Source organism: Schistocerca piceifrons, chromosome 1 (genome assembly GCF_021461385.2).
Source record: "Schistocerca piceifrons isolate TAMUIC-IGC-003096 chromosome 1, iqSchPice1.1, whole genome shotgun sequence".
Lineage (NCBI taxonomy): Eukaryota > Metazoa > Arthropoda > Insecta > Orthoptera > Acrididae > Schistocerca > Schistocerca piceifrons.
Window position 1 is genome coordinate 71,851,081 of NC_060138.1, and position 13,535 is coordinate 71,864,615.

The following is a 13,535-nucleotide window of genomic DNA, read 5'->3' on the forward strand; positions in this document are numbered from 1 at the left end:
GAAGACGCCTACCAGACACACTGTGGTTGAGGCCTGTAGCGAAAAGAGAAGCAGGACAGTCGCTGACTGATGCGACAGGAAGGCTTAATGTAATCATTCTGTTTCTCTATGTAGCGACAGTTTAGAGAAACTGCGTCCCAAAAACCATAGCAGGTCTGTCCACGTGTGGTATCAGGATGACGACTGACTTTGACGTAAGCCATCGACAGTAGCGCCTTAGTACTGCACCATAACTGGCATCTGAACTTGCAGCATCCACTGGACATGCATGGAGCCAGAGGGAGCACAAAATATTTCGGCCGACAGGCCTTTGTTGTCGGAGAACGCTTAGAGTGGAGTCGTCAACATGCCATCAGGACAGTCGAAGAGTGGGCAAATTTTCTTTTCAGATGTGTATTCTGATTTGGTCTGGACAGTGATTCTCAACGCATTGGTATCTGAAGGGAACGTGGAACAAGATTTCGGACCAAATAATCGTGGAAAAAGATGTAACCAGAAGGATTCCTAGTGTTTTCAGAAGCAATTATGTTTACCACATGAACATCTCTTCATGAAAGTGTGGGTGAATAGGCAATGCTTATCTGCTGTCAGGAATCGCGACGAGATCTTAGGTCCTTGTGTACTGTTTCTGAATGGTGGTGCAGGCCCAATCAATGGACGATACTGATCGACCTCATAGAGAAAGAGCAGTTGATTTCTTGTAAACAGTAGATATTTGAAGTATGGCGTGGCTTGCTTGCTCTCGTAGTTTGAATCCTACAGAGCATGTTGGTTCATGTCAGCATCCACCAACCATCTCTAAGACTTGCAAGCAGATCTGCAGGAAAAATATGGAATCATGGTCTCAACTTAATAGCGATGTCGTGTATAGCATGTCCCATTGTGTCATGCCACTACTGCTGTCAGAAGCGGACACACCTAATACAGAGCAGATTTACCAATCGTTAGAATGTGTATGTGAGCAAATCCATTATTTTGGAATGATCTAAGACACTTGTCTACAATTAGCTATGATGCAGATTATATTGCGAATTTTTTATATGTTACTACCACCTGTTTGAAACCTACACACGCCGCCGCCAAACCTACACACGCCGCCGCCAAACCTACACACGCCGCCGCCAAACCTACACACGCCGCCGCCAAACCTACACACGCCGCCGCCAAACCTACACACGCCGCCGCCAAACCTACACACGCCGCCGCCAAACCTACACACGCCGCCGCCAAACCTACACACGCCGCCGCCAAACCTACACACGCCGCCGCCAAACCTACACACGCCGCCGCCAAACCTACACACGCCGCCGCCAAACCTACACACGCCGCCGCCAAACCTACACACGCCGCCGCCAAACCTACACACGCCGCCGCCAAACCTACACACGCCGCCGCCAAACCTACACACGCCGCCGCCAAACCTACACACGCCGCCGCCAAACCTACACACGCCGCCGCCAAACCTACACACGCCGCCGCCAAACCTACACACGCCGCCGCCAAACCTACACACGCCGCCGCCAAACCTACACACGCCGCCGCCAAACCTACACACGCCGCCGCCAAACCTACACACGCCGCCGCCAAACCTACACACGCCGCCGCCAAACCTACACACGCCGCCGCCAAACCTACACACGCCGCCGCCAAACCTACACACGCCGCCGCCAAACCTACACACGCCGCCGCCAAACCTACACACGCCGCCGCCAAACCTACACACGCCGCCGCCAAACCTACACACGCCGCCGCCAAACCTACACACGCCGCCGCCAAACCTACACACGCCGCCGCCAAACCTACACACGCCGCCGCCAAACCTACACACGCCGCCGCCAAACCTACACACGCCGCCGCCAAACCTACACACGCCGCCGCCAAACCTACACACGCCGCCGCCAAACCTACACACGCCGCCGCCAAACCTACACACGCCGCCGCCAAACCTACACACGCCGCCGCCAAACCTACACACGCCGCCGCCAAACCTACACACGCCGCCGCCAAACCTACACACGCCGCCGCCAAACCTACACACGCTGCCGCCAAACCTACACACGCCGCCGCCAAACCTACACACGCCGCCGCCAAACCTACACACGCCGCCGCCAAACCTACACACGCCGCCGCCAAACCTACACACGCCGCCGCCAAACCTACACACGCCGCCGCCAAACCTACACACGCCGCCGCCAAACCTACACACGCCGCCGCCAAACCTACACACGCCGCCGCCAAACCTACACACGCCGCCGCCAAATCTACACACGCTGCTGCATCTATGAACCCATATATGTTCTTTTATGTCATTCCTTGTTAACAGTATCAGCACATTCTTAAGATTTAGCATCTTTCACTCAGTTAACATTAGGTAGAAATCCTTTCTGCATTTATAACATATTTTCTTGACTCATTTGCAGAAATGTGTGTGAATCTTGTTGCACCCATATTCAATAAGTTACCACAGGAATTCAAAGGTGTTAGTAATTCGGTGCTTGCAAACGTGAACTGGAAAGTTTCCTCATGGGTCATGTCGGTGTAGAAGTCTGTTGATAAATTAAGCTAATTCCTCTGTTACATTGTTGATTGCATGTGCGTAAACTTATACCTTGCAGTTTTAAGAATTATGTACAGTATTTTATCTGTTCTTACTTTTCTATTGTAATTTCATGTGCTGACACGTTCCATGGCCACTGAAATATGCTCCTCAATGGCGCCCTACGGAACTAAACGTGGAATATAAAAAAATACGATGTAATTTAAAAATTCAAGTCCGAGAGTTTACGGGTGTCACTATCCATTAAAACAAAATATAAATTTAAGGAATATGTTGAAAGTACTTTAAATTAGTCCATTAGTCCATCCATAGGGCTAATATTGAACGTTTGATTGTCGATTTGAATGTTGCTGTGAAACGTCACAGCTTAAGATCTACCTGAAACTAATATCGAAGTAATCTTAATTGAAGCACATGAAGATTAAAAACCCGTCTTATTATTAATGATAATGTCTGTCGAACATTGCAGTTTTTTGCCACCAAAGGCTTTACTGAAGTTAAGGGGAGATGGAATGATCTATCCTGACAATGTTAAATTTAGTGGCTTGGCTTTCCTATATTTCAGGAACCACTGTAGCCACTGACATGAAACTTTTACAGGACAGTGAACTGTGACTCCCACGCTATATTTTTTACGTGATCTTAGCCTAGATAAACCAAATTTACCGATTCATTTAATTTTAAGGAATATTTACTGTCCTCTAAATAAGGAACTCAATGGAATCATTGAAACTTTTTACGTTTATCAACAAAATTCCGGTATTAAAAACCGTACCTAACAGATGGGCCGCTGGACTTCAAAGAAACATTTCTTTGAGCTATTTGAAGATCTGGTTTAAAATATTATGTCATTTTTTAACTGTTTAAAACAATTTTACGCCCTACTCTTTTTATTGTGATCTATAATTTTGGGGTTGATGGTTTTATTAAAATATAATGGCATTTGACATTTTCCTTTAGTTTGATGTCATGTTCTTAGATGTTTGTGTAGTGTTTCCTTTACAAATAACTGGCGGATTACGTTTATTATAGCATTGCGGCTTCGTTTATATTCTGGTTCATGGTATCATTTACGTTTATTACTTTCTGACATTATTGAAAATTGGTAGTTTATTTTAAAAACACGGGAATGTGTATACTAATTTTTGTAGACACACTGGTCACTTTTGTTATCACTTGCTTGCATATTACTACCTGCAGATGTTACTATAGATATATTCATTATCCCTTATTGCTCATTTACGCCGATGAGCCGAATACGTAGCTTGTTTGTCCATCTGTGGAACTAAATACCGATTTCCTTCTGCGTGTCGGGGATCGTACAGTCTTATGTAACACCGGATGTCTACGGACAGTGCGTGTAATTCGTGTAATTAACAGACCGCGGACCGCTGATCTGTGACACGGTGATTGCGTCCAACATCGACAGAGGTGGGTTCCATAGGACTTACGTCAAGCGAATTTGACCACCAGACATCTTTATGAGTTCACTATTAATGCTGCTCAAACCACTGTAGCACGGTTCTGGCCCCAAGACAGGTGTAACTGTACTTTTGAAAGATGACGTAGCTATCAAGGCAGATCTTAAGCATGGGAAGATGCACGTGATTCAATGCTGCCAACTTGGCTTCGATTACTGTCACAGGTCCCATGCAGGCGCAGGAGAAAGTCTCCCAGTAGCCTGCGTTCGTGTTCACATTTCTGTTGCTTTAGGGCGCAAAAGCCGAGGTCGTAAGCCTCCAGGTAAGAACCTTAGAGCACTAATAAGACAATGAAGTGCAAAGAGACTACACTTAAGCCTGATCGACGGAATGAGAGTGTTAAAATAAACACTACTACTTCGGGAAAGGTGACAAAGGTGTACAGACAGCGGAGGTTCCAAACCAGATATGAAATGTCTCGTCATGTTGCTATGGCGAATAAATATTACAGCTCTGTCGAAATCCCCCGCATTGTTCGCTAAAACGGCCAGTAACTCCAACTAGAACGTAAGTGGTTAAAATAAGAGCAGTCAGATCCCGTCAATGGCTGACAATGAGCACGATGGTGTGGTCAATCGCCACAGATGGCGGTGGCTAAGGAGATATTGCACAATACGCAACGTAGCCAAAATGATGCTCCTTCGGGAAAAGGCAGGGAGGAGGTAGTCCAAGCTTGTGCGAGTGGTTTAGATCCCTGGAGCTTGTCCCCATGAGGTGATGCGAACGTGACACCAGCTGCTGACGGACGGCAACATGTAGATCAAAGAAAATAATAGAAGAACTAGCCGACTGGGGGAGGAGGAGTGCAGCCTCGTCTTGCGTCAGACTGATGTAACCAGGAACCCAAATGATCACAGTGGCTCCCTCAGAAGCTAGCAAGGGGAAGCTTTCTTGGATCCGTTGCTCTAAGGGACTGACTGTGCGGCGCACAGAGGCTATAAAGGACACACAAGTTCAGAGCATATGGCATTTAAGAAGCCTGTGGCGCCGGACGTAGCGGTTGGCGTGATACAGCGTGAAGAGCTGCGCTGTTAATATTGAGCAGTGTTCCGGAAACCAATACCGCCAATGAGTCGTGCCAATGAGGACGGCATGCGCCGAGCAGGGGTCAGTAACTTATTGTACACAAATGGTTATAAGACCACCACTGAGCTGCGTGTCAGGATCTAGAAACCAACAACGACAGATCGATTCGGGTGTAGTGTCCTTGGGATGTGAAGTCCGAGATGAACACTGGGCACAGTACGAAGCCAAGTCCGCAAAGTGTTCACTTCCATCAGAAACATGACAGGGACCACGATGTTAAGGCGCTGGAGCACGAGCCGAAAGCAAATTCCGGCAGATAGGATGAGAGCGCGTACCCTTTTTTTGAGTCGTCATTCTTCTTACTGGTATGATGTGGGCCACCATTAATTCCTCTCCAGTACCAACCTCTTCCTCCTCCCACAGTCCATACTTCACCAGCATTCAATGCTGCTTACACTCCAAATGTACCTTCTCCGAAATTCTCTCTTATTAAGGCCTATGGTTCATAGCAGTAGTGTTCTCTTGCCCTTCCTGCCCGTGCCTATCAGCTTTTGATGTCCTCCTCGGTCCTTATATACATTACTTTTATCAGCACCTTGGCTGCATGAGCTCTTAAGCTGATTGCAAGAGCTGAGAAATAGGAGAATCATCGCACAGTCTTCGGAATTGTGTGGACGATACTTTTACCATTGTCAGATGGTATGTCTCCAGACTCTCATTCTGTACACCTACGTATAATTAGCTTTGTTGGCAATTCTGCCAATGATTTCATGAATTCTAGTGGATTATAATCCATCCGTTCTGCCTCATGTGATCTGATGTTCTGGAAAGGTTAAATTTTGATTCTTACAGTGGATTCCTTCTCTTCTAAATCACACCTGTTCGTTTTACACCGCGTCAGACAAACCTCCCCTCTTAGATCCATTCAGCGTTCCCGTTAATTTCTATCCGCTCTCTCCCCTGCATTTTAGAATGGCATTCCCTTTGTACCTTTCTTTTAATTTCATCATTAGTTTTAGATTCCTTCCCATTTTTCATGGGACCATTTCGTCTTAGATTAGCGACTTATTTTTGTAATTCTGAATTTCCGTTTACATTTTTTCTAATTCCTTCTTTCATTGATCAACTGAAGTATTTCTGCAACCCATGGTTTCTTTGCAGTTACCATCTTTGTACCTACGTTTTTCGTCCCAAGTTCTGTGATTGCCCATTTTAGAGACGTCCATTCCTGTTCAACTGCATCACCTACTGAGCTATTCCTTACTGTCGTATCTATAGCCTTAAAGAAATTCAAACGTATTTCATATCACTTCCGTATCCCACTTTTTTGCGTAGCGATTCTTCCTGACTAATCTCTAATTCCTGTCTATCCTTCATCACTACTACATTGTAAGGCGAACCTAAGAGCAGATATAGAGACGGATCACAATCTATCGTCAGGTGACATCATTGTCAGACACTGAAATAATCTATTATTACCTGACCGTTTCGAAGTGTTCCTCCTCGTCTTGTTATTTTTAAACGGAGAATTCGCTATTACCAGCTGATATTTATTAAAGAATTCAGTTACGTTTTCTCCTGTCTCATTCCCTGTCCCAAACCCTTAATCTCCTGCAACCTTTGTCTTTTACTCCTTCCCTTGTGACTGCATTCCAGACCCACGTGTCTTACAAATTAGTAGATGTTCATGTCCCTTTACATACTACACTGCCCTTGCAATATCCTCGTACACTTCCTGTAACTCCATCTTCAGCTTGCGACGTCCGCATGTGTACCTGAACTTCCGTTGTCGGTGTGGTCTGCTGCAGGTTCCAATAAAGACATCTGTATTAATGAGCTGTTCACAGTAATAATCTCTGCTCTGTCTTCCAATTCACTTTCAGTTACAAGCCACTTGTCCTGTGGAGACACGTAATGCGTCTTTCATGCAGTGGTTTCCATTGCCTTCTGCATCCTCGTGCCGTTAGTCACTGCGGATTGTTCCGCTTTCAGGGACAGATAGTGCCCTGAACCTCTCCCCACTGCCCCGCCCTCTTCGACAATGCCGCTGGGAGAATGTGGATGGCCTCTTCGGTCGGAAGTCTTCAGCGACGGATGCTATTATTAATCGAAATGTTAGTGGTGGGAGGTTTCTAACGTGGGGCCGAAAGCGTTTTGATTAACAACCAAAGAAACTACACCCAGAGACAATGGTAAAGTGCCCGAAACCGGTGGTCAAGGGAGGATGATGAGTTGGGTTGCGGGGGCGCTCGACATCACGGTCATACGCGCCCTGACGAAAAATCAACAAGAAATCTCATGGGTGGGGACGAAGGCTGTCCCGACATGCAGAGCACGCTTCGGGAGGATTAAGACGATGGACAAATACAGTGCTGCAGGTGGGGAACAAGTCCTGGGAGTGTGTGTAAATTTAACACCCGATAGCGGTTATCAGAGGGAGCTTATCATATGAAGTAGATATCAACGCTAGGATTCAGGCAGAAAAACAGTCCTACATCCTAACGTAACTCCTTCATTCCAGGTGTGTCTGGAGATTTAGAATCAGTTTTGTAGAACATTGATCCAAGCCATGGTAATATATAGCTGTGAGTCAAGGTAAACGAAGAGATTTATGAAGTCCTCGTATTTTAGGGGGAAGAGCTGTTGAACATCTTTGGTACAGTGCTGGACAGGAACACTGGTGAATGCAGGATGAAGCAGGGAAGGGGGGCAGACTTCTGAATTTTCCCACATTCCCTACAGCAACACGTTTTAGTTTTCCAGTGTAGGTAAGTATGAAGACGTAGTTAGGAGTGGCTGCGTAAAACGATTTCTTAAGTTGTTTATTATAAAAGGAGGAACACGTTCGCATGCCGAAATTGGTGGGGAGAGCAGAATTAGGACTGACGCTGCTGGTTCCCCATTTTTTGCAAGTCTTAAATGCAACATTTTTCCCGCTGATGGTATAATAGCTAAGAAACAAGTTCACTGAAGAGGGATACCTGAATACATACGTACGTTTGAAAGGGGAAAAATTGCAGCCAGTAAGTAGTGTAATAAAAACATGCAAGGAACATGAATATGCAGACTCAATGTGTCGAAGTCTTGCTACAATATGACATTATAAATTAAATTTTACGGTTTTCTTATGGAGGCAAGCATTGTTGTTACAACAATTGTTCACTCAATTAACTACTCCAGTAACTGACATTAAATTGAATGTTCAGTCTCCAACTTACAGATCTATACGACTAACCGACTGTCCCAGAGCGCGATACCAGCTCCATGTTCCTGACTAATGGCTTCCAGGGGCGACAAAAGTTTGATTTTCAATATTTTCCCTGATTATTCAACGAATGTAGAAATTGAAATGCCTTTACCTATTCACTAACAGGTCTTGTCTTGTTGTAAGAGTTCAACAGAATAAGGCAAGTATTACAGTAAAAACTTGTCGAGGCAGTGTAACTGAAAGAGCGTAAATACCGGAAGTTTACTCATCCAGTATCCGAGAGTGAGAGCACTTGGCAACTTCAAAAAGCATGGAGGAGAGTGAGAAAAATTTAGGTAAGGTTTAATATTATGTTTTAAGTAAAATATTTAACACAGTAACGCATTTGTGAAGTATTAAGAACTTTTCAGCACCTTTATGCATGGCAGATCGAGTTCCTGAAACAATCAGGGGTTTTCGGTGCATTTCTAGGAGCATGATGAGCTACGTAATTTTCAAAGAGGATTTGCAGAAACATGTTAGTATCACTGTATTGACACGTTTGTGATGAAAATAGCATGGTGATGACATATGCACATGCAATAGTAGCTCTTAACAAATTTCTTTGTTGTTTACATGATAATAAAGGCATCTTACAAACGAATATCTGCATAATACACTGCTTTGTTCATAAACATTCATAATACTATAAGCATTCCAATAAAGCAAATTCCTCATTCACGTTCTTAATCAATAACGTCATCCCTGAACTATTAAGGGAGACAATGGCAGCCGTGTTATAGGCAGCAGTAATATTTGTAGAATAAAATATCAACAGACAATAATGTAGGGCGTCACAGAGTAATGTGTTTCTAGTATTGGCTGTTAATATCCATTAAGAAATACTGAGGGAAAGCATCTGACTAGCGAAGCTTCTTTCGCACCACCAGTTACATTCCTCCTAAATGAGACTTAATGCGTCCACAAAGCTATTTGTTGAGAAGCTTATTCTCATGGTAAATAAATTAACAGCCTCCAAAGGACCCTACTATCAATTGCAAACTATGGAATTATACGTTTAATTTTGCATTGTTTCATGTAATAATTTCAAGTGATTATGAACGCTACAGAATGGTGACTTCCAAACGACGTATAACAGCAATCAAATTACTGGGCCTCAATAACCTACACAAAACATTTGCTGGTCATCCAGCCATTAACGAATACAGGGTGTTTCACGATTCCCATCGCAGGCAGCTAGTGGTTGTGAAGCAACCAAGGAAGATAAAATTTCTGGTACAAAACTCAGTACTTTTCCAGATGTGTGTCTCCACTCCAAGCCTGTAGTAGGAATTGTCAAACACCTAGTATGTAGGGTGCTAAGGAACTGATGTTCGGTCACATTGCCTCCAGTAGTTGGAAACAGTGAAGGACAATACGACACCCTTAACCACAAAATACAACAGAGAAATGGGCTTTCCTTAAAAAAATGCAGAGGTATTCTCAGTACACTTCCATGCAAATACGTAATTAGTAACGTAATTAGAGCTCTCTTCTTACATGCTTGTCGATCACAGTGAGTCGTTCCACTGCTGTGTTATTACTAAAAAAAGCAATACAGACGATGACGTTCAGATTGCGTCACAGTTTTAATGAATTAAGAAGATGGAGTGAACATTATAATGTAGTAAGGACGTGACATATATTCCACTAGCTGTATCTTATTGTAAGTCAATGACAGTAACCACAAATTAATATGTGAAATATCTTATCTACTAGAATGTATTTACGTATACTTAAATTACCTTAAAATTATGCAGCACAGCTTGCATGAAGATGTTTTGTTGTAAAACAATCACAAAAAGCTAGTTGCAGAGTAGTAAAACGAATTTCAACATATCACTGCTGTTATTCTGCAACAAATTTAGTTTGTATTAAATACATTTATCAGCAGTGAACTTTAGTTTAGATCAATTAACTGCTGTTTCATTTTTAATTAAGTAAGTGAATGACCAAAATAGTGACACAGCAGTTTCTTTTGGTACACTTAATACTAAAGTCATTGAGTTATTTGTTGTAGGATAGCTCCCAATGAGCCGATTACTTTTTTAGTGCATTTATTTCAATAAGCATATTACATACAAAAATATTGTTACTTTAGATCGTAATTGTACTGCCTGCATATTAATATAAAATACGTTACATCAGCCAGTCTCCAATAGCTTCTCTGCAGCAGTATTTTTGATAATCAAGGGCAGAAATTATTGCTCAAATCACAAATACTAATTTACTTCATACTTTTTATTTGCAACCACCAGAGCTAGTGAACAAAGGAACATTACTAGTCTTGCACGGAAGGCGCACAATTAAATACCATTTGAAGCATATCTGAATTGAATTGCAACAGTGTCACGTTTCTCAATAATGCTTCCTGGGCTGACGTGTTTACCGCCCTCCTGGTCACGGTGTCATACCACACACACCACACCAGTGGTAACTGTGGCTGAGATCACACTGAAGACAGATTAATGGGAATTATCAAGACATCACTATCTTTGTAAGAGTCTTCACTGTATGGTATCTCAGATCAGATTGCAGGTAGTCTTATGTAAATGTTGTCCAATTTAGAGAACCTACACGTTTTTTGTTTGACAGGAGACTACCAAGCACCTTCATACACTGCACTTCTCTGGTGCTCCTGTCTTCCTCCAGAATGATTTTTATATAATCATGTCGTGCCAAGTTAGATATTACATTTCCGTTCTTCGAACCTCTTATGCAATGTACACACAAGAACCACTCGACAACAACTCGCATTCTTGCCCATGAAACATCGGTTAGCGATTTCCAGGTTTGAGGTTCTAGGCTATTGCTGTCATCTTGCGCAGTGTTCTAAGCTGCCTGCTTCCACACTGAAGGGACGTCATAGTCCCCTGGTATTTAATACCGCATTCAGGCTGGTACTCGTTGGGATACTACGCTTTGCTGCGATGTACTACGTTGTAGGAGTGTTAAACGGTATCCACAGCGTATGGTCATAGCATATAGTCAAAAGCACTGGCGAACTGCTCTTCATCCCTTCGTGCCATGGCTCTTTAAATGCTGATAGACATTTTAGTGAAGGCGAGGAAGGTATATGAGTGGAAGAAGCGTGCTGCTTGGCAGGTACAGCTTCTGGTGTGCACAGTCTTCACGCTTTTCTGGGACGATTTTGGCCTATAAGCAGCGTGCAGCTTATGTCTTTCTGCGAAGTGGGAGACTGCAGATGAAGATATTTTAATCACATGTTAAATTTGGGTGAACTTATCTTCCTGTTACTGAAGATGCAGAATGGCCTCCTTCAGGGAGAAACAACACTTCTCCCAGTAGTAATAGTAGTAGTAGTAGTAGCAGCAGCAGCAGCAGCAGGATGCAGGCGAACCTCAGATCTGGAATACGAGGCTGTGTGCTGAAGAGTGTTTAGAAGTACAATGGTACCTGAGCTAGGTTCAATGATGCTTCATTACTACGCTGTGTATGTATAGTCACTTCAGTTTTCCTTCCCGTCTGGGACCAAGAAAATTACTTTGGTTCAGTTCCTATTTGACCTCAATCCGGTACACAATGAAACAGCAGCCTCCTCCGTCCGACTTGCTTCACTTGGCATAAGCGTCACGTCATTGTTTCGCTGGAGTTCTGTGCTTCTCTATTGGAATGTCCGTGTAGCAATGGCACCAACATAGGTTTCTCGTTTCCAGTTTTCCCACTTAAAGTGGAACCTCACATAGTGAGCGTAAAACTCTTTCCAGAGTCTCACTCATAGTGCGAAACACAAGTGAAACAATTTTTCTGATACAAATATGTAAAATGCGTTACTGCGTTCCAAGCAGAATTAGTACTGGAACTACCGTGTTATTCACGTCATTTACTCGAAGAAAAATATTATTCACGATACCTAATTTTTTTTACTAGGATGCTTTCTACAGTCATATGTTTCTGACGACGCTTCAACACATTGCCCATTTGCGACACAGCATTATCGTCTAATTTGTAGCGCGCGTTACCACTGCGTTATTGAGGTGGTGATTTTCCAATGTACGATGCAACCGATTCCCATTTTTTCAGCTTCTGTTGATGCGCCACAAGACTGGAGCCCTGCTGTTGCCGCAACCATCTCTGAAGAATTCTTCTCCACAACTTACTGCTGTGAAACGCACTGCAAGTCCATAAGTCCTTCAGCTATCATCTCTTGGCAGTGATCTTCCACAAGCTGATGAACGTAATTGTTATTCACTTTCAGTCCCATTCTCTTGGCCAAAGGCACTATCTTCTTCACTACAGGATCCAAAGGTATTCAATCAAATGCCTCAGTCACGTTCAACAACGGACTCTGGCCTGAGCTTGTTCCAAGCCCTTCCCATGGGTTTTCTATCATCTTGATGCAGGCAACGATGTTTAAGTGTCATTGAGAATTCTGTGAGACATTTGTCAGCTGAAAGCAATGGTCGTCGTGTCCGTTAGTATAGATTTTCTTGAAGGTAGCAATAATCTGCTTGTCCATATGCTGGAGTAACAGATGTGCTGGGAGGCAGAATTTGAATTCAAGGAGGTGGCCTATATCTCGAGAATGGCCAGGAGCGTTCATCGTAACAACGAAGACCTGGAGCGGCAGATTTATTTCAAGCAAATATTATACCGAAGGACCGAACACTTTGTTGATCCAGTCGCAAGAAAGATCACACGTCGTCCAAGCGTTGCTGGTACTCTACGTCACATTTAACGTGCTCTTCTAGTCTTTGGCATTCACCAAATGCACACGCCTTCAAGAAGTGTAAATGATCAGCAGTTTAATTTTGCGATTGCGTTTGTATTGGCACGGCATAGCACTGAGAGACCGTCTTTCATTGGCTTGTGACTGGGCCATGTACTCTCCTCTGCTGTTACAGAAAAACATGCCGAAGAATACCTTCATATCAGATCCGTCTCGTCACAGAAACCTGTTATAGAAAGTAGGCCTCAAAATCGTCGACCATATTGAAGGTGCCGATTAATTTCTGTTGCCTTTGAGTCTGAGCCGTCTGTTCCGCAGTGCCTCACAACGATGGATGGCATTCTTGTTACACTTCTAGAACCACCACAGCCGCTGGTGATCCTGGCGTCCTGTTAGCGAGGTCGGCGGGTTTCATTCTCTTCTCGTCACAGATGACTATTTGTGTGATGTCGCCTTGCAATTGCTATTCACTTATTCGTTTAAGGAGCAACCTTTCGACATCATCCGGAATACGAAACAGTTGTTCAGATACTC

General features: G+C 43.8%; 1 protein-coding gene across 1 annotated transcript in view; it reads right to left on the minus strand.

Moving 5' to 3' along the window:
• Positions 1-1,036: 1,036 nt before the first annotated feature.
• Positions 1,037-13,535, minus strand: part of LOC124777185 (loricrin-like) — a 32,437-nt gene continuing 19,938 nt past the window's right edge. The window contains exon 2 of the mRNA XM_047252535.1: positions 1,037-2,279. Coding sequence (XP_047108491.1) covers positions 1,037-2,279 — 1,243 coding nt within the window. The remainder of the gene's footprint in view (positions 2,280-13,535) is intronic.